At 43.8% G+C, this 22789-nt stretch overlaps 2 protein-coding genes across 2 annotated transcripts in view; both read right to left on the minus strand.

Moving 5' to 3' along the window:
• The window catches only part of tg (thyroglobulin), a 33428-nt gene extending 26431 nt beyond the window's left edge, over positions 1-6997 (minus strand). Inside the window, exons 1-10 of the mRNA XM_031573926.2 lie at positions 6559-6997; positions 6320-6428; positions 5849-5943; positions 5538-5729; positions 5143-5302; positions 3516-3622; positions 2897-3040; positions 2499-2681; positions 1228-2256; positions 157-753 (exon numbers count right to left, since the gene is read on the minus strand). Coding sequence (XP_031429786.1) covers positions 157-753; positions 1228-2256; positions 2499-2681; positions 2897-3040; positions 3516-3622; positions 5143-5302; positions 5538-5729; positions 5849-5943; positions 6320-6428; positions 6559-6712 — 2770 coding nt within the window. The 5' untranslated portion in view covers positions 6713-6997. The remainder of the gene's footprint in view (positions 1-156; positions 754-1227; positions 2257-2498; positions 2682-2896; positions 3041-3515; positions 3623-5142; positions 5303-5537; positions 5730-5848; positions 5944-6319; positions 6429-6558) is intronic.
• Positions 6998-8445: 1448 nt separating this feature from the next.
• phf20l1 (PHD finger protein 20 like 1) lies at positions 8446-21472 on the minus strand. The gene is made up of 22 exons (XM_042708933.1): positions 20484-21472; positions 20218-20389; positions 19199-19283; positions 18852-18940; positions 18581-18752; positions 17927-18052; positions 17768-17844; positions 17342-17552; positions 16848-16994; positions 16437-16625; positions 15141-15200; positions 14702-14989; positions 14126-14326; positions 13917-13955; positions 13504-13641; positions 12871-13041; positions 12108-12292; positions 11892-11991; positions 11319-11514; positions 10491-10737; positions 10171-10336; positions 8446-9811 (listed from the first exon to the last, which is right to left on the minus strand). The coding sequence occupies exons 1-22, from the start codon at positions 20627-20629 to the stop codon at positions 9669-9671; spliced, it is 3348 nt and encodes a 1115-aa protein (XP_042564867.1). The 5' UTR covers positions 20630-21472; the 3' UTR covers positions 8446-9668.
• Between the last annotated feature and the right edge of the window lie 1317 nt (positions 21473-22789).

Genomic DNA, 22789 nt, shown 5'->3' on the forward strand with positions numbered 1-22789 from the left:
TTTGCCTCCACAGCATGACATAACAAAAATAAACTTGTCATTACATCTATAAATGACAAGAATGGTTAATAGCTGACTACATGTCATTATCCTTTATCTATTGAGGATTTATATAAGGTCAGGCCGGACTGGAGTTTTTAGATGATGAGCTCTTACATTTTGGGACCTGGTTGGGGGGTGCTTTTGTGTCGGGTACAGTGTCTCCAGCTGGACTGACACACCAGCACTGGCGGAGGTGGAGATGGCCGAGGGGCAGGCTGAAGTCTGACAGGGGGCCAGGGTAGCGCGAGGCACCCCCCTTCAGGAGTGTCCACATGGACAGGGGGTTGAGGAAGACTGAGGGGCCAAACACAGCCTCCATCTGCCCCTGCACCACATCCTGAGGAAGATCAGTGAACGTGGCAAAACGCCTCAGCACGGGGAAGACCCTCTGGTGCCCCGCCTCGAACAGAGCTGAGAGGAACCCCCCAAAGGACGACATCGCTGCAGGGTTTTTCCCATAATTCTTCAGAATAGCCAGGAGCTCAGACACAGGGAGGTCTTTGCCAGCGTTGTTGAGCTGTGCCCACTCCTGATGGAAGTCGAAGGCCTGCTCAGGGGGGCCGTCACACTGGACCTGGTGCCAGCGCCCGTCTGGCGTGCAGCGAGGGACGTAGACATCAGCGAGACGGGACACAGAGGATGGGTCAGACAGCGCAGAGCGGACCGTCTGCAAGAAGGCCTCTGCTGCACTAGTCTGGCAATCTGTTGGACCTGGAGGAAGAGGAGATAGTCAGCACTGCTAGTCATCAATGCAATGTCAATGCATGTATGTTACAATAACTGGTTAACCATGGAACTGCTATCTACATATTTCAAACAAGGCACTGTGTAATGGTGTTAGATGTACTGCCTCACTTCTTTTGTGTATGTATTCAGGGTGTTCAGGGGGCTCTGTAAAGCGCCTTGAGAAGATTTTATTGTTTTGGCACTATTTATATATTGGATAGAACAGAATTATTGTTTTATGTGTTTGAGTGGTTGAAGTGTTCATATGAAGTGAATACAATTTATGTTATAATGCTCTGATATTTGCCATATAATACAATTTATGCTCTAATTTATGCTATAATATTAACGTCTAAAAGTTGTTCAAATGAACAAAGTGCCTGGGGATTTTCTAGTGGTACCGACTCAGCTGTGCCCCCTCCCTGTGGCGGCCTGCTAATACGACACAGGTGCACTCACACTGCCGGGGAGTCCCAACCGCTGATGTGCTGAGTCTGCTCCCCGATCTGTCCACGCAGAAGCAGCTCTGGCCCTGGCACTGTCGCTGCACGTACGCCCCACTCTCTTCACACTTGGGGATGAAGATCTGAGCGCCGGCCGACATGCTGGCCTTGGCTGTGACAACTGCGTCTCGCTCCGTCTCACACTGGCTGGGGCATCTCGGCCTCGACCCCACGGTGCGTGACCCCTTGACCTCCCGACCCTCTGAGTCAACGCACCAGCACTCTGAGCCTGTGCACTGCACTTCTTCAAACTGACCTTGCTCGTCACACTGGGGCACATACGCCGCAGAGGGAGACTGGCACATGTCTGGTTTTGAGCCCTGGAACACGGCCCGGAAGAGAGCGCCTAGCTGGGTGCTGTCTTCAGCCTTCAGAAGGGTGATGGCCTCTCTGAGGGTGGCGAGGAAGGGCTCGCTCTCTAGAGTTGCCCCCAGCAGCTGGATCAGATCCTGGTTGTTCTTCAGGCTCACGGAGCGCCCAAAGGCATCAGTGATCTCCCGGTCCAAGGTCTCCCCTCCCATCACCTGCCCTGGAGAGAAGATCTTCGCCAGCTGCACCAGTTGTGCACCAGACAGTGTGACGCCCACCTGGCTGAAGGTCTGACTGAAACTCAGGGTGCCTCTGGAGCCCACGGCACCGGAGAAGTTGAAGTTGCCTGCGTTCTTCAGGAACTTGCCCCCAAAGAGGTTCTCCTGTAGCCTCTTGGGATTTGGAGTGAGGGTCAGGGCCTTCAGAGCCAAGGCACCTGTGGGGAACATTCCGTGCACAAGCTCAGCTAGGATGTCCCCGATATCTGAACGGTCCGACTCGGGGAGTGAACGGAGAAGGCCAGATTTGGCCAGGAGCTCTTGGAACTCGGAGCTGCAGACAGAGACAGGAGTTACACCCTCTTGCTGTGTGTCAGCCGGCCGGACGGCCACAGGGCCAGATAAGAGCCTAGAGAGAGCCTGTCGCCTCTCAGAATGGCAGTCCCTCAGTCCAGCACCTACAAAGACAACACAATACACCACTCAATACACCACTCAATACACCACTCAATTCATACCTAAAAACATACAAAACTGAAACATGCTAAGACATGATGAACAGCCACTTGCCAAAAATGTTATTTGCTCGGATAAATCCATATTTAGATGGCACTTAATGAATGATGGAGGGAATCTGATGCACAGAATTCCAATGTTTTGGGAGGATGATATACCCTGTTCAAGGCGTTCCATAACTTACTGCAGTCAGGTTGCCCCTGCTTACGTGTCCCAAACACCTCTTTTCCATCTGCACCAACACACCAGCACTGACCACCAGTCTGGCACTGGGTTGGCACATACGCCCCACTGGCATCACAGGAGGGCACAAACACGTTGCCAGCTTTAGAGGCAGCTGACCTCTCGCTTTCACATGGAGTGGGGCCTGCACAGAACAAACACAAATACATTCACAGGAAACTGATGATTATTTCCTCTGCTGTTACTGGAGATATTCAACTCTGTAATATTTAAGTTACTTAACTTGCTTCCAAAAACAGCCAATGGAAATGGTGCATTTGAATAAACATTGCTCTCCAACAGACATCACACAGACACCACAGATTATGCTAAACTCGCTGAGCGTCCACATGAACTCACATCTGAATCTTCCAGTCATGGCCAGCTGTACAGCCAGGAACCTTCTCTGCAGGATGCGGTACATGTTGGACTGGGTGAAGGAGCGCCCTGCACCTGTGTCTGAGAAGGCCGTGTCGTACACCTCGTCCAGGAGCAGCTCCAAGCCTGGCCAACACATGACACACTTCATGACACACTTCACTGCCTTAGCCAAAGCCACAGTCCAAACCAAAACCATAACAACACCCACTCCACCTACAGTGTTTCATGTTAATATTTCAAGGATGGAGAGTACATTTATATTTTAGAACATTCGCAGGTGAAAAGAGGACATTGATCATATTAAATTAAGTGGTGTCTGATGAATTTACTTCATTTTACATCTCCATCTCTCATGAACAAGGTCTTCCTTTTTCATCAGACTTCAACTATCATTTGAAGCATTAAAATAAATTTCAGTTAAAGTGTTACCGCTAACTCCGCTAACTCTTCCAAGGCAAAGCTTCAGCTCTCAAAATTGAGCTTGCTCCTCTCCTGACGGGTGCATTCACTCCAAGTTGTACTGACAGTTGTTTTCACGGATGAACTATATCTCACCTGCACTATTGGATTTTCCCGCAGTGAACTATGTCTGTCTCACCTGTGCTGGGTAGTTCTCTACCACGGCTGTCGGCGCAGGAGCAGTAGCTGGAGATCTCAGGGAAGGTATTTCTAAACCCACTGAATGTCTGAAACAGCTCAGGATGTCTGAGGAGGGACATGGGAAAACTTTCATCAGGGTAGGAGCACCTTAATATATATATATATTATATAAATCTTTATTTCAGACGCCAAGTTCCATATAAAATAACAGACATACAACTATAAAAAAGAGAGAAAAACATAAGACCACTTCTAGGACCATTAGCAACTTTTACTCATTTCCCCTGTTGACACAGCATCAACTACATTCCTGAGTGACATCGATGAATATTCATTACCGTGTCAGTTTGAAGGAACAAATGAGTAATGGTCTGTGGACTGATAAAGTGCTCAAGCAAAACCATGAATATACATAGATAGTACCAAGAGATGACAAAGACAACGCAAAAACAGAGAACACATTTCGAAACACATTGAAACACAAAGGAAAAATGCAGTTCGATGTAGATATGACAAAAGTAATTAAGTCGGGTCATTCATTCCTTTATCTTTTAGCCCAGAATTCTTCTTGGCCTATCAAACTACATGTGGTTCTGTTTGGAGTCTGACAGTGCCTGCTCTTGCTGCTTTGTTAGCCTGGGTTTCTTTAACTACCAAGGTGAGGGCAAGGGCAAGTACATCCATTCTTAATGAGGTAATACAAGATGTTTATGCTGAACTCTTTCAAGTGCCCATTCTTAATGAGTGTCTCTGATTGTTCACGAATGGATCACCCGAAGGCTCATTCAAATTTTTGATAAGTGCTTTTTGGAGTACGGATTATCAAGTTACATTAAGAATCCTACACTGTCCTCTCCAAGTAGTTTCTGCAGTGCAATAGGAGTTAGAACTATGGAGAGAGGGTAGGGCCCCAAGGACAGGAGGACATAAGGAGCAGGCAGACATGAGTTGTAATGTGAGGGTAGCTTGTTGTGTTTTGCTGAAATGTCAGAACCTTCAGTATGTTGTTGTGATAACCTGGTTATAAACGTTAATGAATTGATTGTAATCCAATAAAGAAAAAAGAAAGTGACTTTAAAAACCTATGCATATACTCACATGCCTTACTATACATGCACTGGGCACAGTACACTACTACATAGGCTAATATAGAATGGTCAGATTATAAAGAATTACCAAAGATCCATAAGTGGCTTTGATTCTCATCACACACCCAAATAAAAAGTGTCTCATGTCATCTCAAACTGTAATGTAAGAGTCAGCTGCTACAGTACCTCTGTATTCAGATGAAACTAAGAGTCAAAGGCAAAGCTACTGCTCCACTGCCATCTAGTGTCAAGAATGGCACAGAGCCCACATGTGATGGATCTGACGACGCACTTCATTAAATAAAGAGTCATGGCGGTGTAATCTCTCTGTGTGAAGGAGAAACAAACTACTCAAGACAGTGGTGCCCTGGCTGTATTTCAGTTCGGCCATGAGAGGAAACAGAGCATGTGTCTAAGTCTTACAGATGATTTAAGTTGTGCAGCATCCAACAGGGAGTAGTGATGAGAGCTCTCTTGTTAGCGTAGACTTAGCATTCAGAGTTACAAACCCGGAGGTGAGAGGGCAGCTTTGCTCACCTGTTGAATGTGTGGAGCAGGTCGAACACCATGCTGTCCGTGGTGTTGATGAACTTGCACTGCACGGGCAGGAAGACGCCATCATCAGAGCACTGGGGAGGGGAGGGTTCAGACACTCCGTGAAGGAGACGACGCTCACGGATCTCACAGCCCCCAGGGCCTGGAAACCATCAAGAAGCCATCAGGAAGGAAGTGAGAGATTCATTTTGAGGAAACTGAATACTGTCATCCAGATGATGTATGTTATGTGATCAAGACTCCAGGTAAGGTAAAAGCAGTAACAAGGAGGTCAAATAATGAAAGCATGACGCGCCTGGTGACTGTTTTCAGGTATTGCTGTGAGAGGCAGAGGACAAGGTCAAAATAATACAAATGTTTGGAGTGACGTGACTTACAGCGTGCAGGTCTGCCATTCTGGCGTGTTCCATAGATCTCCATGCCCTCCTGGTCTACACACCAGCACTGCCCAGCAGCAGGCTGGCACTGCACCGCCTGGTATTCTCCAGAGTTTGAGCATACGGGTAGCAGGCCAGTCTCATCACCACGCTGGAGCACGCGCTGTCTGTGCATCTGGCATGAAGTCAGACCTGTGGCAAAGCACACATACAACCACACACACACATCAGCAACAGCCCTTTGGTTTCTATTTAATTTTGAACAAAAGCTTGGGCCTAGAAGGCCACAAAGGTCAGGAAGTCAATCTCACAGTGGATGGCCGATCCGTTCTGTCTGCTGCCGGGAAGCTCGGCTCCCTCAGCGTCCACACACCAGCACTCACCACCTGCACTGCACTGCACATGCCTGTAGGGGGCAGAGGGGTTTTGAGCTTCCATATGGACACACTACATTGAGTCAATGAGTCAGTGTATAGCAGTAGCAGGAGAGCAAGACAAAGAAGCAAGACAAAGAAGCAAAACACTGATGGTTCCACAAGTACATGGGGTTTACATTCTTCTCATGTCATGTTCTTATTCGTCTAACAATTTAACAAATATTTGATATACAGTGCACTAATATTTAATTCTCTATCTGTACTACCATGCCATTTCATTCATTTGACAAATCTTTTGTTTACTTTACAATATCCAACTGCTCTACCACTTAATTCAATTCATATTAATTTATCACAGCTCATAGTTAAACGGCTCTAGGCATTTCAAAGAATGTCAGTCCTGACCTGAATCGTCCATCCTCTGAGCACTGGGGCACATGGTCACGCTGCTGAGTTGGCCCAACACCACGCAGCAACTCACACTGACTCAGGCTCTCTGTTTCCAGCTGGTACTCTGTGGTACGAAAGAATTACACATTTCTGAACACACAGCAATTCTGTAAAAAAAGGAGATCAGAGCAAAGCACCTCATAGACTGTGATGGCATCCTTCCTTCAAATCTGAACACGAGCAGCAGGACTCACCTGAGATCTTGCCTTCGCTGAGCATCAGGGTGGCAGCCAGCAGAATGGTGAGGCACACGAGACCCATCCTGTCGCTGCAAAGCAAGAGCTCACCTTGTGCTGGCAACCTCTGTGGAACACCTTTATACGCTCCGAGGTGAAAGTGCAGTGTCATGCCTCCTCAGGGGTTCTTGCACTTCTTACGCACCTAGAAATGATGACCATGCACCCACCTGGCTCTCCTGAGCTCATCAGAGCGGCACAGGCTGGCCTGAGGGGCAAGTTGGAGGATGGAGAGCCATTGTGAGAACCTCTCAGCAGTGCCCTTGTTGGTGGAGGACTACTTCAGCGTCGCACTCTTAACTCTCAACAGAACTCTTCCAGTGAAGACTCCAGATGACGTAATAGACAAAGTTTAACTAAACAACTGCAAAAACATTTTGTCAAATACATTTATATAAGGCTTTAACAAAGACTGGCTCTAGTTGTCCTAATTATTGTACAATAGGCTAAAAGATGAAAAACACACAGTCCACATAATGTAACTGTGATCACAGATTGTATTTCTATTATAATGATCATTATTACCACTGTTACATTATAATTTTCTTAGCTGAAAACAGTGAGTCTCACTCAAAGTGTCTGATTTATGCACTGTTCAGAGAGAGAAATCTGATTTTGATGATATAGCCTACTATATCATCACTTATATTTTCTTTAAGTAGGTACAAATTTTCCTTGAGTAGGTCATCTTGATTGAACATTTGATATTATGCCACAATAATCAGGCAGAAATAGTTAATTATGAAGCTTTAGTCACAAACAGTTAGAGAAAGTTGGGCAAAATATTTTGCTTCTTATTTCTGGAACAAACTCCCAGAAACACTTAGATGTGCCCCAAATGTTACTACTTTTAAATCAAGGTTCAAAACTTTCTTGTTTTGTCGGGCTTATGAACAATGATTTGCTTCACTAAGAGCACCTCCATATGTTTATGTTAATCCAGCACCTCCATATGTTTATGTTCTTTTTTGAGAGATAGCGCTTAGGTTATATGAATTCCTGTTCGCCTGGTTGGGTTGAAACGAATTTTCTAGGATATATAAGGTTGAGAGCTATTTCCCTGATTCGCCTGCGCTAAAGTTATATGAATTCCTGTTCGCCTGGTTGGGTTGGACCGAAATTTCTAGGATATGTAAATCGCCTTGTTGGGTTAAGAGATATATTCCAGATTCATCTGGTTGGGTTTGAACGAACATACTAAGGAAGAGTCGCCTTGTTGGGTTGACAGATATAATTCTGTTCGCCTGGTTGGGTTTGAACGAACTTTTTAATTTTAGTTTATGATCTTCTTTTTACTTGTTTCAATTAATTATCCTTTTATTTATTTCAATTCTTTATATGTAAAGCACATTGAGTTGCACATGTGTATTAAATGCGCTATATAAATATGGTTGCCTTGCCGAAGGTGGCTTCTCAAGGCTAATGTTGAGAAAGCAAATATTGGATGACGAGACTTATGGCCTATGAATGCTAGGTACATCAAGTTAATTGCTGGAGGTACCTGGGGTCGGTAGATAGGGAAGTTGTAAATTGTGAGAAAATGCACATTTCTGTCTGGCTGCAAATCAAATTTGTAGGTCTTTCTTGGCTAAAGGTCACCCTTAGCATACCTGTAGTAGCCTGTAGCATGCAGTACTGATGCGTGATCTCTTATCTGTGTAAAGGGTAGCAGGTGTGTTGAGGTATAGATGAGCATGTGACACAGCCATCTGTTGACATCAGACTGACAGACATCTGTTCACTGTGTGAGGCACTCTAATCACTGGCACAAGGAATTCCACATCTCTCTATGTCCACATTTAGGTTATCATGGTCTAGATGACCTCACAAAAACACAACACAAAATAAATATCCAGAATATTTTTAATGAGGTTATAGGTTAGGTCTGTTACACCAAGTTTTAAATAATCTCTTTATATACAACTGTTACATTTCAATGAAAAAACAACTTTTTAAGTCATACCATTTGCTAAATTCTAAAACACTTCCATACAGATGAATAGAAATTCTGAATACATATGGGCATTTTTTTTTTTTCAAGTATATTTTTGTCCTCATGCCTTTTGCATCCTTCCTCATGTATACACTTACAAAAAAGCTGTACATTTATTGTCCCACCCAAACCATACACATTTCCCATAAATGCATGTGTCCTGTGAGGACCTAGCTTACTGTGCTGTTACTGGAGGTGAACAGGGAGTGAAGAGGGTCTTTCCTCCTGGGCTGCCTTGTCATTTCGCAGGCAGAGGCTCTACGATACGAGCGATCAGCTGTCACATGACAGCTGCTGCCGCTGCTGCTACTTCTAGCTATTTGAAACGAGAGGTCAGAGGGGAACCACTAGAAAGACATGCGCTGCACACATGAGTGTAAACAGATCCTATGTTTCACTTTTTCTGTCAAGCTCCTATGACAACTTGGGAGTACTGCTGTTGCAGACATTACACCCACTCTTTACTTGGCACAAGACAAGTGGCCATTCAGTTCTCCTGAATGACCAGATGCACAATCATTCTGTGTTCAGTCTTCAGAGGAGACTCATAAATCCAGAGTTTGATCCTCTCAATCCTGGGAGCCATTTTAAAAAGCATAGTGCGGTTGGGCATACCAGCATTACCCCACACTTATCTGGACCAGCTTTGTGTCTACCAGATTTTGCTACAGCATGTGTTTTCTGTGGCATTCTTCCCACCCCCCACCCCCCTCACTGGGAGTTTAAAGTTAATGGGGACAAGTGTTCTCCAGCATGGGGTGCTGAAATGTGTGTGAGAGATTAGATCTTCCCTTTAAATGCACCTGACAACACAAGAGCAACTCTTCTGCTCTTACGCCAGCTTCTGTCACGCTCGCTCCTCCGGCAGACCTCTGAAGTTCTTCCACATTCATTCCAGGAGGGGCAGGTCCAGGATCAGATTTGCTTGAAGAGAGGGGGGGCTCTGATGTCCGACACCATTCAGTGACTGAGAGCAAGGCCTCTCCAGTAGGCTGTGCAATGGTGCGTGTGCGGTCACAGTGTGTGCAAGCAGGTTCAGTTGTGTGTGTGTGTGTGTCTAAGCTCAGTAGCCGTCTCACACCGAACACAGGGTGCTCATTTGTTGTACCTTGGCCAGGTCGGTGAGGAGCTGCTTGATGCGGCACTTAAGCTGAGGCAGACGCCCCAGTGGGTCTGGGGGCTCCAATTCACCTGTGAAATCTAACCAGCTCTCCAGGACTGAGGATAAAATGGAGGAATAAAGGTCACTATGGCGTCAATGACACAGATCCGACAAAACTGGTAAAAAAAAAATGTTTTTGTCCAAGACAAGATATAAATAAATGGTGATGCACTACTGATTAATTAAATGTCTAACAATTTCTATGATGTTCAAAACTCAGATGATGGTGTCAAAGAGTCCAGTCATTAAAATGGAATCACAATGAAATGAAGAATGACACAATATTTGGGTGAATTCAAAAAATGCTGATTTGGCATAATGAAATAATGAGTTAGGGTTTCATTAGTTTGTTCACGTTTTTATAACCTATGACCTCTGTGTTTCTGTCCGCCCCTTTCAGTGCTCATTGTCTCACCGTCCAGCTCCTTCTCGATCAGGTCCATCCTGCCAGCCACCTGGTTCTGCACATCCTCAATGTGTGTGAGCAGGTTCATCTGCCACTGCAGGCAGTTCCGGGCCTGATCAGTGGGGCCCGAGCAGCTCTCAGTGACACAGCTGGCAAGGCAGATGGCACCAGTGTCCTTCAGGAGAGAAGAGAAACGCAAAAAGAAACAATTCACACAACGATGTCTGACAACAGATCCAGTCACAGCATTGACACAGTCAAACAGTTCATTATTCTTCAATCCATAGCATAGGTTTGCGTATAAAAGCCCAAGTGTCTGCAGTACAGACCTCTTCCTCCTTTGGTATGCACTGCGGTGTGTGCGCAGCTGGTTGTGCTCCCGTCTCTCCTGCTCTCTCGTGTGCACTTGGAGGCTTCTGGTAGCTGTGCTCACTAGTGATGTACGTCTCTGGGAGGGAGCTCTGATTAAGGTGCTCTCTGTAGTGGATGCAGTCGGGCACGCCACCCATGGGCTGCTCCTCGTCTGAATTCACCCACGAGCGTGCCCACAGGTGCAGGCTGGGATTGTGTTTGTTCCTGGGAGGTAGAGAGGAGGGGATCAGAATCATCTCGTACTCTGGAGCTTCGACCTGAGCTCTGGTCCCACTGTAAGTGGGCTACCTGAAGACTGCGCTCATGGGAAAATTCTTCAGAAAAAAAAAAGAGTTAAAGTTGACTGTGTCGCTGGAACTGACTTGAACCTATTAAAATACAAGTGTACACGTCTTTTAATTCTATCATCACTTTTATTCATTGCATTTTTAGTTTATACTCTTGTAGTAGGGGGTGCATCTGAGGATCGGTAGCAACAAGTTCTGTAGTAAACTGCATAGTCTTCTGGACTTCTGAATATGCAAAAAATATATAACTTTTTTGTTTTGTTTTGACATGCAGTCAGGATATCCTGCACTTGGGTAAGAGTAGTATTCCCATGTTACATTACTTCCTAGTGCTCCAATATTACATTTTTCATTATTTCAAAAGGTTTATTAATCAAGTCTAGGGACAAAAAAAAAATAAGACCTGACTCACTGGTGTCATTTAAAAGCAATATTTCCTGTCATGCTTGTGAGGAGACTATTTTGGAAATGATGGGTGTGTCTGACAGGCCGACTTACTGCAGAATGTCCATCTTCAACTGCAGGCCGTGCAGCACTTTCTTGACACTGTAGACGTCAGCCAACAGGTGGTGGGTGGACATGATCTTCTTGGCATTCTGGTGGGAGTAGTTTTCAGTGAGGAAGGACAGGCCGTACATGTGGCCCTTGTTCATCCACTCTTTGTCATGGCGGTACTTGGCACTCCATCTTTGTCCTGAGAAAGGTTTGGGTATGTAAAATAAAACACAACCAACATCAGTTTTGTCTCTTTGTAAAGATGGAGTTTGTAGTTGCCAAATAATGCTTCTAATAACAACATGAATGATCCTATGATATAAAGGTAATTTCAGGAGGACAGTGTTATGCAATAGTTGAACCCTTGCGAAAAAACTAATTTTAAAAAGAAAAGAAAAAAGAAAAACACCTAAAAACAAAACCAAAAGAACCCCAATGAGAACATGCACATGAATATCGCAAAACTCTTTTTATTAGGGATTAGATGTATATAAATATTGTACATTGAGAAACACTCAATTTGCTATTGATATTTTTGCTAATCCTGCCAGTTGCATGTGTGCATGAGAGTGTTACCTGGGGGATCTCTGCAGATGTAGCAGATGTACTGATCAGGGATGCTGTCCTCCAACAGACCCATGCACACACTGTGCTGCCAGCACATGCACTCCTCGCACTGACAGATGGAAAGAGAGAGGGAGAGAGGGAGAGAGAAGGAACAGAGTGTCACATCAGGTGTCCCTTATTTCCATCTCCAGTATGGGATAGACATTCGTGGGGGCAGAGCCGCACCTGGATCATGAAGCCGTTCTCCTCGTCCATCTCACAGATGCAGCGCACAATCTCATTAGCTGCCGTCTCTTCTTCGTCAGGGAAGTCGTCCATAGCCAACGAGTCCAGATCTTGATTGTACTCATCTCCACTCAGCAGCAGTGACTCTGTGGTGGAGTCCTCCAGGAAGTCAATGTCAGAGAGATCTGCAGTGAGGACAAGAGAGGCAGTTTTGAAAAACACAGACTGAACTGAACACTCAGTTACAGTTCAAGTGATCACTTAAGACTTGGATCTGACTGCACTGTGACTAGATTCTAACCTCAGATGCTACTCTAGCCATTACTCTAATCTCATATAAGAAGTTACTCCAATTCAAGATAATCAAGTCCTTTGAAGCTGTCTGACTGCTAAGAACTTTTTTTCTAGGCTTTTTATTGACAGGAGTAGTAGAGAGCAGAGACAAAGCGAGTTGGAGAGAGATGGGGAGTGGGTTCGGGATATGACCTCAGGCCGGACTTGAACCTGGGTCCCCCTGGTAACTAGCTCCCGTATATGGTGTCTACCCCAGCCAAACACAGGATAACATTAAGATCTACTTGATGGTGAATCACTTAGAGCAGCAACAAACACCAGCATCCCATCGTGTAATCAATCTGTTTAGGATCTGTGATGTTAATGACTGCTATCAGTGCTAAAAGTGAACCTAAAGTGAAACCTATTTTACAGCTAGAGCACGTTGTCATTTCTCGAGCTACAGCATGAGTGGTGGCTGGTTGCTTACTCTCTCCAGTAAGGTCGATAGACAGGATGGCACGGGGATAGTTATGCTTGGAGTAGGAGGAAGAGGATGAGGACGTATGGAGGGTGAAGGCGCTGCCAGAAGAGCGTTGGACAGGAGATGGAGATGACCGCTCCAGGAAGGTCAGCGACATGTCCTCTAGCTCAGGGTAACCTGGAGACACACAGGCACATGTTTCATCAAACCGATTCTGTAAGTGATGCAGCTGTCAACAGTGAGGCCATTTTTCACACACAACTAACTTGAAAACATTAGCAGCACAGGACTATAAAACAGTGCGTTGCTTAGATCACATCATTGTAAGTGAGGTAGGTAGAACATTAAAGAAACTCATATTGAAATCACAAAAATCAATGATGTGTGTCCAAACACAAAGTGAACATCATAAAATGATTTCCTTCTAAATCAAACATCAAGACTATAGTGACTATAGTGTTCTGCCTCTGCTGAACATTCCACAGTGTATATTCAAGAGCACCATGTCAACCAGTGTACTCGGCCCTACTGTCCCAATAAGACCATTATGTGGGGCATATCCTTCATCAGATACCTTGAATCTTGGGTGTTGCCAAGAGGAGCATATTCAGGATAACATAGAAGGCAAGAGGATCTTACAGTGCTGTTTGGATTTCTTCTTTTTCTTCTTCTTTTTCTTCTGTTTTAACTTAAAGGGCTCCTTTTCTTTTCTGTCCTTGCGCTCCTTATCCTTCTCTTTCTTTCTGCCTGAAAGGACAAGATCCGAGTCTTTCTTCATCAAGATCATTTACCCCTACTTTCCCACAATTTGCACTCGTAAGGCAAGATCAAATACATCAGATGTGACAAATCTGTTTTCAGTATTTTTCAAACATTCTAATCCTTGTGAACTTCATTTTCAGAGCAGGCAGTGATTCTAAAAAGTCAAACATGAGCACAGTGCTCATGAGGTTTCAGTGTTTAACTCATTAAAGTACATTTACAAGCTCACTTAACAGGCTTCCTTCTCTAAAGGCTGTCTCAAGTGTAAACAACTACAGCTACTGACTTACCTATCAACTGGCACTTCTTCTCTGTCTTTATGCAAAGCCCTGTGAAAAAGCACACAAAACAGGAGCAAGTTCAAGCTCACAAATGCCTTTTTAAACAACTTACAATATTTTCATTCACTCAAAAACCATGTAAACCAGTGAAAAGCTTCAATCATTAAAAGGGGGATTTTTGTGTGACAGATGAGGAACACAGAATTTGGGGAACATACCCGTGTCCTTCTCGATGACCTTCTTGAGGATCTTGTCATGGAGGCTTTCGAAAACTTTTTCCCGTGGTGGCGGAGGCAGAGACACTTCAGTGCTGTCAGAGCTGATGGAGGCTGAGGAGCGCTTCTTCTTGATGAACTTTGGAGGCTTCAGACAGCTTCCGGAATAATCCAGCTGCAGGCAGTGGCTCTGTGAGGAGAGAGCTGGCGCAAAAGGAAGACAGGTCAGAATCAAGGTGGACAGGGGCCCTCACAGCCCTGATCACCAAAAATATTTTATGTCTTTAATGTGCAATGCAAACTTCACACATATCATCGCTACTGAAGTGTAGGATAACTGAGCAGTCACTTCAATTGTTCTTATGACAGGGCATAGACTGCAGTCTAGTAGCTCATTCTCCTTGGCCTGTTCTCTTTGCAAGCTTCATTCAACACAACTCGCTTATGGGTTATAGCACTTTCATCTGTTTCTCGCTTGAAGCGTTTGAAATCGCCTCAAGGCAAAGCCATTGGCCGTCTCAGGATTCTGGATTCAGGATTCCCTACAAAACAGGGTGACAACCTGCTTGACATGCTTACAAGAGGAGGTGGAGACGGTCCTGCGTCTCTTGTTGTCGGGGACCTCGAGGATAGTGCTGGTGGGCATGGAGGCGGAGGTGGCCCTGGTGCGGCCAACTCTGTCTGGGGATCCAACCTCAGCTTCCTGTTCCTTGTCTGTGTTGTGGTAATATTTAAGATGGTAGTCCAGGAGCTTGGCTTTCCGGAAGGCCTTGGAGCAACCAGGAATTTTACACTTGAACTTATTGTGGTCAAGATCGATGCGCTCATTCAGGGATGTGGGGTCATCAGAGCGTTTGGTGCTCATGACTGAAAACACACAGCGATGGGGGGTGGGGGATGTTACAAAAACAACCTCTAAAAATAATTGTGATAATCTTTTACAATATCCTACATCATTGCAGGTTAACTGAACTTATTCCACATTCAAACCTAAAATGTAATCTTCATTGATACTTACTTGGTTCCCTTGTATGTTTATTTGCCTTGGGTGTTCTCACAGCAGCCTTGGGGGCAACAGCTAGAGATGGGGATCAAACAGAGATCAACAGAGGTTACAACTACTACTCTGACATCTTAGGTGTTCCACTATATGTAGACACCCAGTAGAGAACTGGCCATTATGACTATGAACTCAATAACCTTATTCCACACTAATTAAAGCAGTGAGTGGTATTAAAGGAGGAGAGTACAGGGAATTAGCCTGACGATGTCATACTCATAATTCTAGTCAGAATATGAGTCTGATACTGCTCCATTGGGCTGTGATTATGGGGCGTGTTTCAACCGAACCAGGAAAAAAAATGCCTCTTCGCTCAATTGGTTACCTACAACCAATCAGAGCAACGTAGTATGTGACCAGGGCCAGCTGATAAATTAAACTTTTACCGGATCCCGTAGGAAGGAAGGCAAAAACATCTTTTCGATTTACAAATGCCTTGATCACGTTTCTCTGTTCCTCTTTCAAAATGAATGCACTGTCAATGTCTAAATGGACTTGAATCTATACATTTCAGCTCTCCAGCGGCAGCCGTTTGTTGAAAACGAATTCAACCCGTGTGTTGGTGACGTGGTTGATTACGTTACGGTTGATCATCTGTCCATCATCGTATAAAGCCCGCCTGACAATTTGATTGGTTCGAACAATTTTTTGATTTTTGATCATTTCTCCCCAACGGAGCAGTGCCAGACCGAACTTCCGGACCTCAAATGTTGTGGCCGTGGCTAAGTTCGGATGGTATCCAGGCTAACAGGGAATAGCTTGCAGATTCAAATGTATCTCTAATGTCTTTTGTGAAAAGCTGCTAAGTTACAAAACATGCATGCACCATCCTTATGTAGCTTATTGGCCTATTTAGATTTGGTTTTGCTTCTGTAAGGAGCCCTTCCGTTCTGTGACAAATTTCTATAACCACAAATGTGCAACACTCTGTCTCTTAACGCCTACTCGCAAACATAACAGCTTACTGTGTGTGACACTCATTTTGCAAGAAAAAACAAAGATACTAATTATTTTTGGAGGGAACATTTGAAAACCCCCACCTTGCCAACATGCTGGACATAATCTCCACCTAATATAATAATAGGATGGGGCAGTTATATAATAACAGACAAAAAGAACTGAGACCAGCTCAAACATGGCCATTATCATTTCTAACACTCAACATCCCAGGGTGTTAGTTTGCATGTCAATTCTAATGTACAGCAGCTGGTTGGCAGCTTGTGTGGCCAAAGCTTGTGGCAGCTGTTGGTTTACCTGCAACCAGTGGTGGAGATTTCTCTTCCACTAGGACGTGTTTAGTCACCTGTCCGTCAACCAACTTTTCAGTTAACGGACTCGGCGATGAGCCAAGGGATGGTGGTATGGAAGGCGGTGTAGCAGGAACCACTGGAAAGTCGTTGTGAGGAGATGCCTCTTTTTTCTCCGAGGTGTCCATGTCTTTATCTGGAAGGAGAAATGACACTTAATAAATACCAGGTATGCCTTTTAATGTCCAGTCTTTTGCCATTAAAAATGTAACAAGTCAATTAATCTACCCAGCCTAACTTTTGTGAGCTGGGGTGGTGGGGATGCAGTGTGTGACCCAGTGTTGCAGTTTCATTTGCAATTGTTGCAAATTAATTTAACATCCTGTTAAACAGCATCCTTTTCAGTCCTCCTACTTACCGTTAGGCTGTGGGGGACTCGTATCTGGGTGAGGACTAGGGTCTTTGGGTGGGGGTGAGGGAGGACATATTGGGTCAAAGCTGGTGGCAAGCCTCTGGGATCGTCGTCTTCTCTGAGGTGAGCTGGATGTGGCAGCTGTCAGTGCACCTATCAAGACCATACAGAGACTTCACTTGCATAGCTTCAACTTTGAAATAATGCTCTGATTTCTACTCCCCCCACTTCAGAACTTAACCCTGCACTCTGATTTCATGTAAGGTGTTCAAGTCAAGACTGCTCTGGTAAGCATTCCGGTTACACAAGTTTATCCACAGAATTTACTAAAAGCATAGATTGCACTCAGTAGGAATGAAACCTAGGACCTTAACTTCACACAATTATGCCGTTCAGCTATGGATAAAAGTGATCAAAGTTAGTGATCAAGTCTCAAAGACAAACTCCACTGTACAACTGCCCTCTAGAGACCTGCATGTCTACTGTCCTCTTGTACGCACCTGTTAGAGGAGCATCTGTGAGATCGTGGCTGGAGGTCGGGGAGCAGCTGGCCTCCCCCTCCTCGCCACCCTGTCTCTGGCTGCTGCTGGACTCCCCAGAATCGTGCTTGAGCCGCTGGTTACGTGAGCGGCCAGGGGACGGGGTGCGAGGGACAGCCAGGAACCCGGAAGCTTTATCCTCTACAGTGGGAGCCTCAGAGCATACAACGCTCTAAAAAAAAAAGAGAAGGAAGGAGGTATGACACTTAAACCACATACCCACTTACAGTGAGTTTAAACATCATACACTTCAGATAAGGCCAGTGCCCAAGAACAGAACTTTTCAGGTGATAAAAACATGCTACATAGAGTAATCCCCATTCAATACACTCTTGGGTCTGGGACTCCTTCACAAATATAGCGAGCTGACAAAAACTGAAACAGCACCTGGGGAGTTGTGACTGGCTCCTCCTTTGGCTCCTCCTTCGGCTCCTCCTTGCAATCCATCTCCTCTTCACCACATCCTAGAACACGGGTATAAAGCTCTACATCACCACTGCTTCTTTTTTAACAGAATGGTAAGAAGCTCAGTGGAAAGAATCACACCTGCTGGTTTTAGACGAACCCTCTTGGAATTACAGATACTGCCTTGTCCTCTCCTTTTCTTGGCTTTGCCCATCTCATGGTGATCAGATTGTGACTTGCAGTCATCCTCACCTGCAGACTCTGTGTCTGAAAACACCACAAAAGGTTTAACCATGTGTACTTTTACTTGGGTTGTTAGTTTTGGTCATAAAAGTCCTGCTATACAGTAGGTCCTGAGGCCATGAACAAACTATGTGGTACAGCATATATCTATGTATTGACAAAGGTCTATGAAAGGGTGGCTTGTGCTTAGCCATAGATCAAAGTCCTGTGTGCTACTGCGCATCTGGACAAAGTCTACATTTTGCATTGAACAATTCAGATTACAATTGATCAATTCCAAACCTTTTGAAAGTCACTAGGTTTTTCCAAAACAGCTCATATATGTGTAAGATTCAGAAAAGCATGGAGGACAGATTAAAGTTTAATAATAAAATAAATAATAACTGTTGTATATTATTATATGGCTAAGTTATGCTAAAATTACAAACAGAAACATTAATTTGTGTTCCGTTTCCTCAAAGATGAGCATACGGCATATAGAAACACACCAAAAGCAGAGTTTTACATTTGAACTCTGAAATGGCCTTAAGGGAGTGAGAGATAGTAAGATACCCGGTCTCTCTGATTCTGGGTCGTCCTCTTCCTCCATCTTGTCCTCCTCCTCCTCCTCACAGTCAGACGTCTGCTCGTCTTTGTTCTTGTTGCTATTTACACTAGTGCGCTGCCTGCAGCCTCCTTTGCTCTTAGCAGCTGCAGTAGCTGCCTTCACAAGTGCAATCCAGTCCTTTTTTTACAACACAGAAACACAACACTGTCTGATCACAGCCAACAGTACCCAGTACAGCACGGCCCAAAGAGCAACAGAACACAACAAGCTTCTTACCTGTCCTTTCGCATCCTCAGGCATTGATTTGATATGAATTCTTTTCACACATCTTATTACCCCATCATAAAATTGGACTGTGTAAGTTCCTAGGGGAAAAAAAACAATGCCCAGTTAACCTGATAGGTTTGACAGTTCTGACAGTTTTGCAAGTTATTCTACAGGCACTGTAACCACTACAATGCTGAGGTGACAAGCTGAACTCATAAATTTCAAATATCTGCGTATTACTAAATGTCACCTGACACTCAAGCATACTTTTAAGATGGATTATTTCAAGACAGACAACAGTTAGACTACTTACACATAGGTTATTTGCCTTTTTGAGAAATCATAATGAAACGTACCCTCTTTGTTGATGGTCTCAATCTTTGCTGGGTAGTATCGGCAGTCTGTCCAACGAGCCAGGACCTCCTCACCATCTCTCAGCTCCTAAGTGAAAGGTAATCAGCAAACAGAAATCAACAATGGCCATGAACGGCTGCTTTTGCCTAATTGGATAGTATGTAATAAGCACATAATTAGCATGATTTAAATGATGTGAACACCAATGCAACAATTAAGTGGCTTTTATAGTGAAGTTTTGTATTCTATTATGTTCTCTTGAGAATATGAAGATGCTTTCAGATAATGAAATGGGCAAGCTTTCTGCAAAATTACAAAAGTTAAAAAAGACAACCAAACACACAGACACACAAAGAAAAATACCAGGTTGTTTTGTCAATTCATCTGCGGCAATGGAACTAACTAAAAGAAAAAGCTACAGGTGTACCTGCTTCTAGATACATTAAAAGATCATTTCTGGAACAAACTTAAAAATGAGATCCAGATGCCTGTATGAAAGAACACCTCTACAGAGTAGAAAGAATAATCTGCATAAACCTGATGCAACATGAAGGACAATGCCCCAACAAAATCTTAGAACTGTTGGTCAAGATGCATTAGATGGCGAAACCCAAACAATGGTGAGACAAGCAGTTAAAACAGCCAGATCACTGCAAATGGGTGGTTGAAATATATACTTGTCTCGGCTGTGGTAACTCTGTTTGGTCCTCTGTGCTCTCTGTACATCCAGGAAGCTCAGGTAGGTGAGATGTTCTCATCTCGCTGAGTCTCTCCTGGCAGAAACGTTTACGAGATATGCATGAATATTACTTTGATTTTAGCAGTGGGTTGTAGCTCATCATAACAGTGGGCAATTTAATCTGTGTTTTCATGAAGACATTATCTTCTCTATTAAATGGGTAGCTATTAGGTCTGGGCATGTATATTCATCATGGCAATATACATATGTCTACATGTTGAGTTTGGGATTTTAATTCATGCTGTCAAGTGTGCATTTGTGTGTGAAAGGGACAACACCTACGGACATCTCCTCCTCTTCTTTTAGTCCTTCTTTCCTTAGGGGTGGCCTCTCAAGAGGTCTTAGGCGGTTACTGTCCCAAAAGATCCATTCGTCATAGCGGTGGCTCCAACGGTCAAAATGCACCAGCATTTTCCCTTCATCATGATCAATCTTTTCAATGCGAGAAGTGTACCTGAAATTTCAAAATTGACCAAGAAAGAATGACTAATGTTACAGACACAGACAAACCTCTCAATTACAATTCCCCTTAATAAGTCATGAATTACCATTTCTGAAGATAGTCCTGGGCCTCAACTCTAGCGCCCACCTCAAAGATAATTCCTGGCCGACAGGGAGGTTTCTTACTCATCCTCAAAAATCTCTTGGTCTCGAGACAGGTTCTGCCGTTGACTATAAGCATCAGATACAGCATGAATGTACTTATTTCTGCACAGCATTAATGGTAAAGTCGCAGAATTGCATCACAAGAAAGTACATGGTTTGGGGTCAGCCTTACGACCCAATTGATGACCAAAATTAGTTCTCTAGCAAAGTACATTAGCTACTTTTGCCACCAAGTCGGATACAAAAAAGTTAAGCCAAGTTGACGGAGCGGTCGTGCTGCTCAAAATAGTAATTGCTGACATAGCCAAACAGCTAAGAATTGCATACTGACACAACTGTCAGTGACAAACCTAGGATGGTTTCATGGAATTGTAACGTTAGCGGTCAGAAATGACATCCACCCATTAGCATTCCAAACTAGCTCGCTGCATAATTTAGCAAACAAGATGAGCCTAACTTAACTTTATATAACTTCGCGTTATCGTTAGCCACTTTATTCTGTATCTGGTTAGCCAGCTTGCTAACAATTCATGTATCTAGATAGCTAAGTAAAGCATTCATCAAGTGACATTCCTCGCAAATGAGGACCTATGGTGAATGGGTCTGTAAACTTCACTTGGTGATTTAAAACTCGTTTGGACGGTCTTTACATATTTCGGTCAGAGACAGAGAGACAAGCTGGCGATGGTATCTAGCTAATGTTATTTTGCAATTTAGCTCACTAGCTAGTATTCCCAAGCTAACTGTTACGTTAGCTAACGAAACCTAATGCGACGATAACTTTACAGTGCAACTGTACAATGAAGTTACGTAATTGGCGGTTAACTTCACAGACTATTAACATTTGTATAAATCATACATGGTTTAAGTTACTTATTTAACTAAATGGCATGCAGTATTAAGTTATAGGTCAACTTAGCAAACAGACTGCACTTACCCTATGAACTTAGCTCTCCAGCGTCGATTAGAAAAGCTAAGTTAATATTAGCTAATCTGTTTCTCATAGTTTGCTGACTTAAGTTACCTTATTAGCTCTCGAGCGTTGTTTAGAAAAGCTAACTTAAATGTTAGCTAATCTGTTTTCCATAGTTTGCTAGCCAAGTAACATTTAGCTTGTTGGCGATGCTTTGCATGTTAACTTAGAAGCAAAAAGACTTTGTCGAAACACTACCCATTTATAGACATTGCTTCAGTTAATGACATAGGACACTTGCATCGGAGCACTACCAGAGTTCCCCAATAACTTCAACGTTGCTGTCTCGTTAGCTGACTACGTTAGCTCTCGCGTAAACTAGTGGAGTGGCTTCGGACTAGCAACAGTGACCTGCTAGCGAACGTTACCTAGCTAGCCACCTAGCTGGCTAAGCTGATAACTCGCTAAATGTAGGGTAACGTTAGTTTTTTTGTTTTTTTTTCTAATGGAGAGCTTGCAAGAAAAAGCCAGGCAAGTAAACGATCGCTATCCATAGAAAATGACATCAATGTCGTTCATTACACATTTCAACAGCAATTTACCTTTGCAAATGCATTTAACGCTAAAGGATTACAGTAATTTCAGACGCTGACTTTTCTTTTCATCCTTCTGCTCAGATATGTTAACCCTCATACAAACAGAGGGCGTCAGTACGGTAGATCAGTACAGAGGCCACGTAGTACGCAGACATACGCGATGACGTCATCATTATTTGGTACCAAAACCAAAATCCAAGATACAGATGACATGCTTCATGAGACAATAGAAAACAAGTCTTACCTATCAGTTCTCATCAAAGGAAATACTCTTCATTACTTGGTTTTTGATTATGTTACTAGGGAGGTACAATTAACATTTGTAAGAGAGTAGTAAAGGTCCCATCCACAACCAGTTGACATGTGTGATGATGACCCCAGTTAAGAGATATAGTGTAGGCCTTCTACATTAGTTTAAGCAGATAGAAAACATAATTAATCACGTAGTTTTATTAACTAAACAGGTCTAAATGTTTTTGGAGTTAGCCTACAACAGTTACTAGGGTGACAGCCATACAGCACAAAACCTATAGGCTAGTATACGGCCTGTGAGTCACAACCCAGTTGGCATTTTGTGATGACACCTGCACAGAGACATAGTTTACTACATTAGTTTAAGCAGCTGGAAAACATAATTAATCACCTAGTTATATTAGCTAGAAAAAACCCCAGAAAACATGTCTAAATTCCCTACAGGAATAACCATACTGTACAAAACCCAGAGGCTATTAATATCAAA

This window comes from Clupea harengus, chromosome 1 (assembly GCF_900700415.2).
Source record: "Clupea harengus chromosome 1, Ch_v2.0.2, whole genome shotgun sequence".
NCBI lineage: Eukaryota > Metazoa > Chordata > Actinopteri > Clupeiformes > Clupeidae > Clupea > Clupea harengus.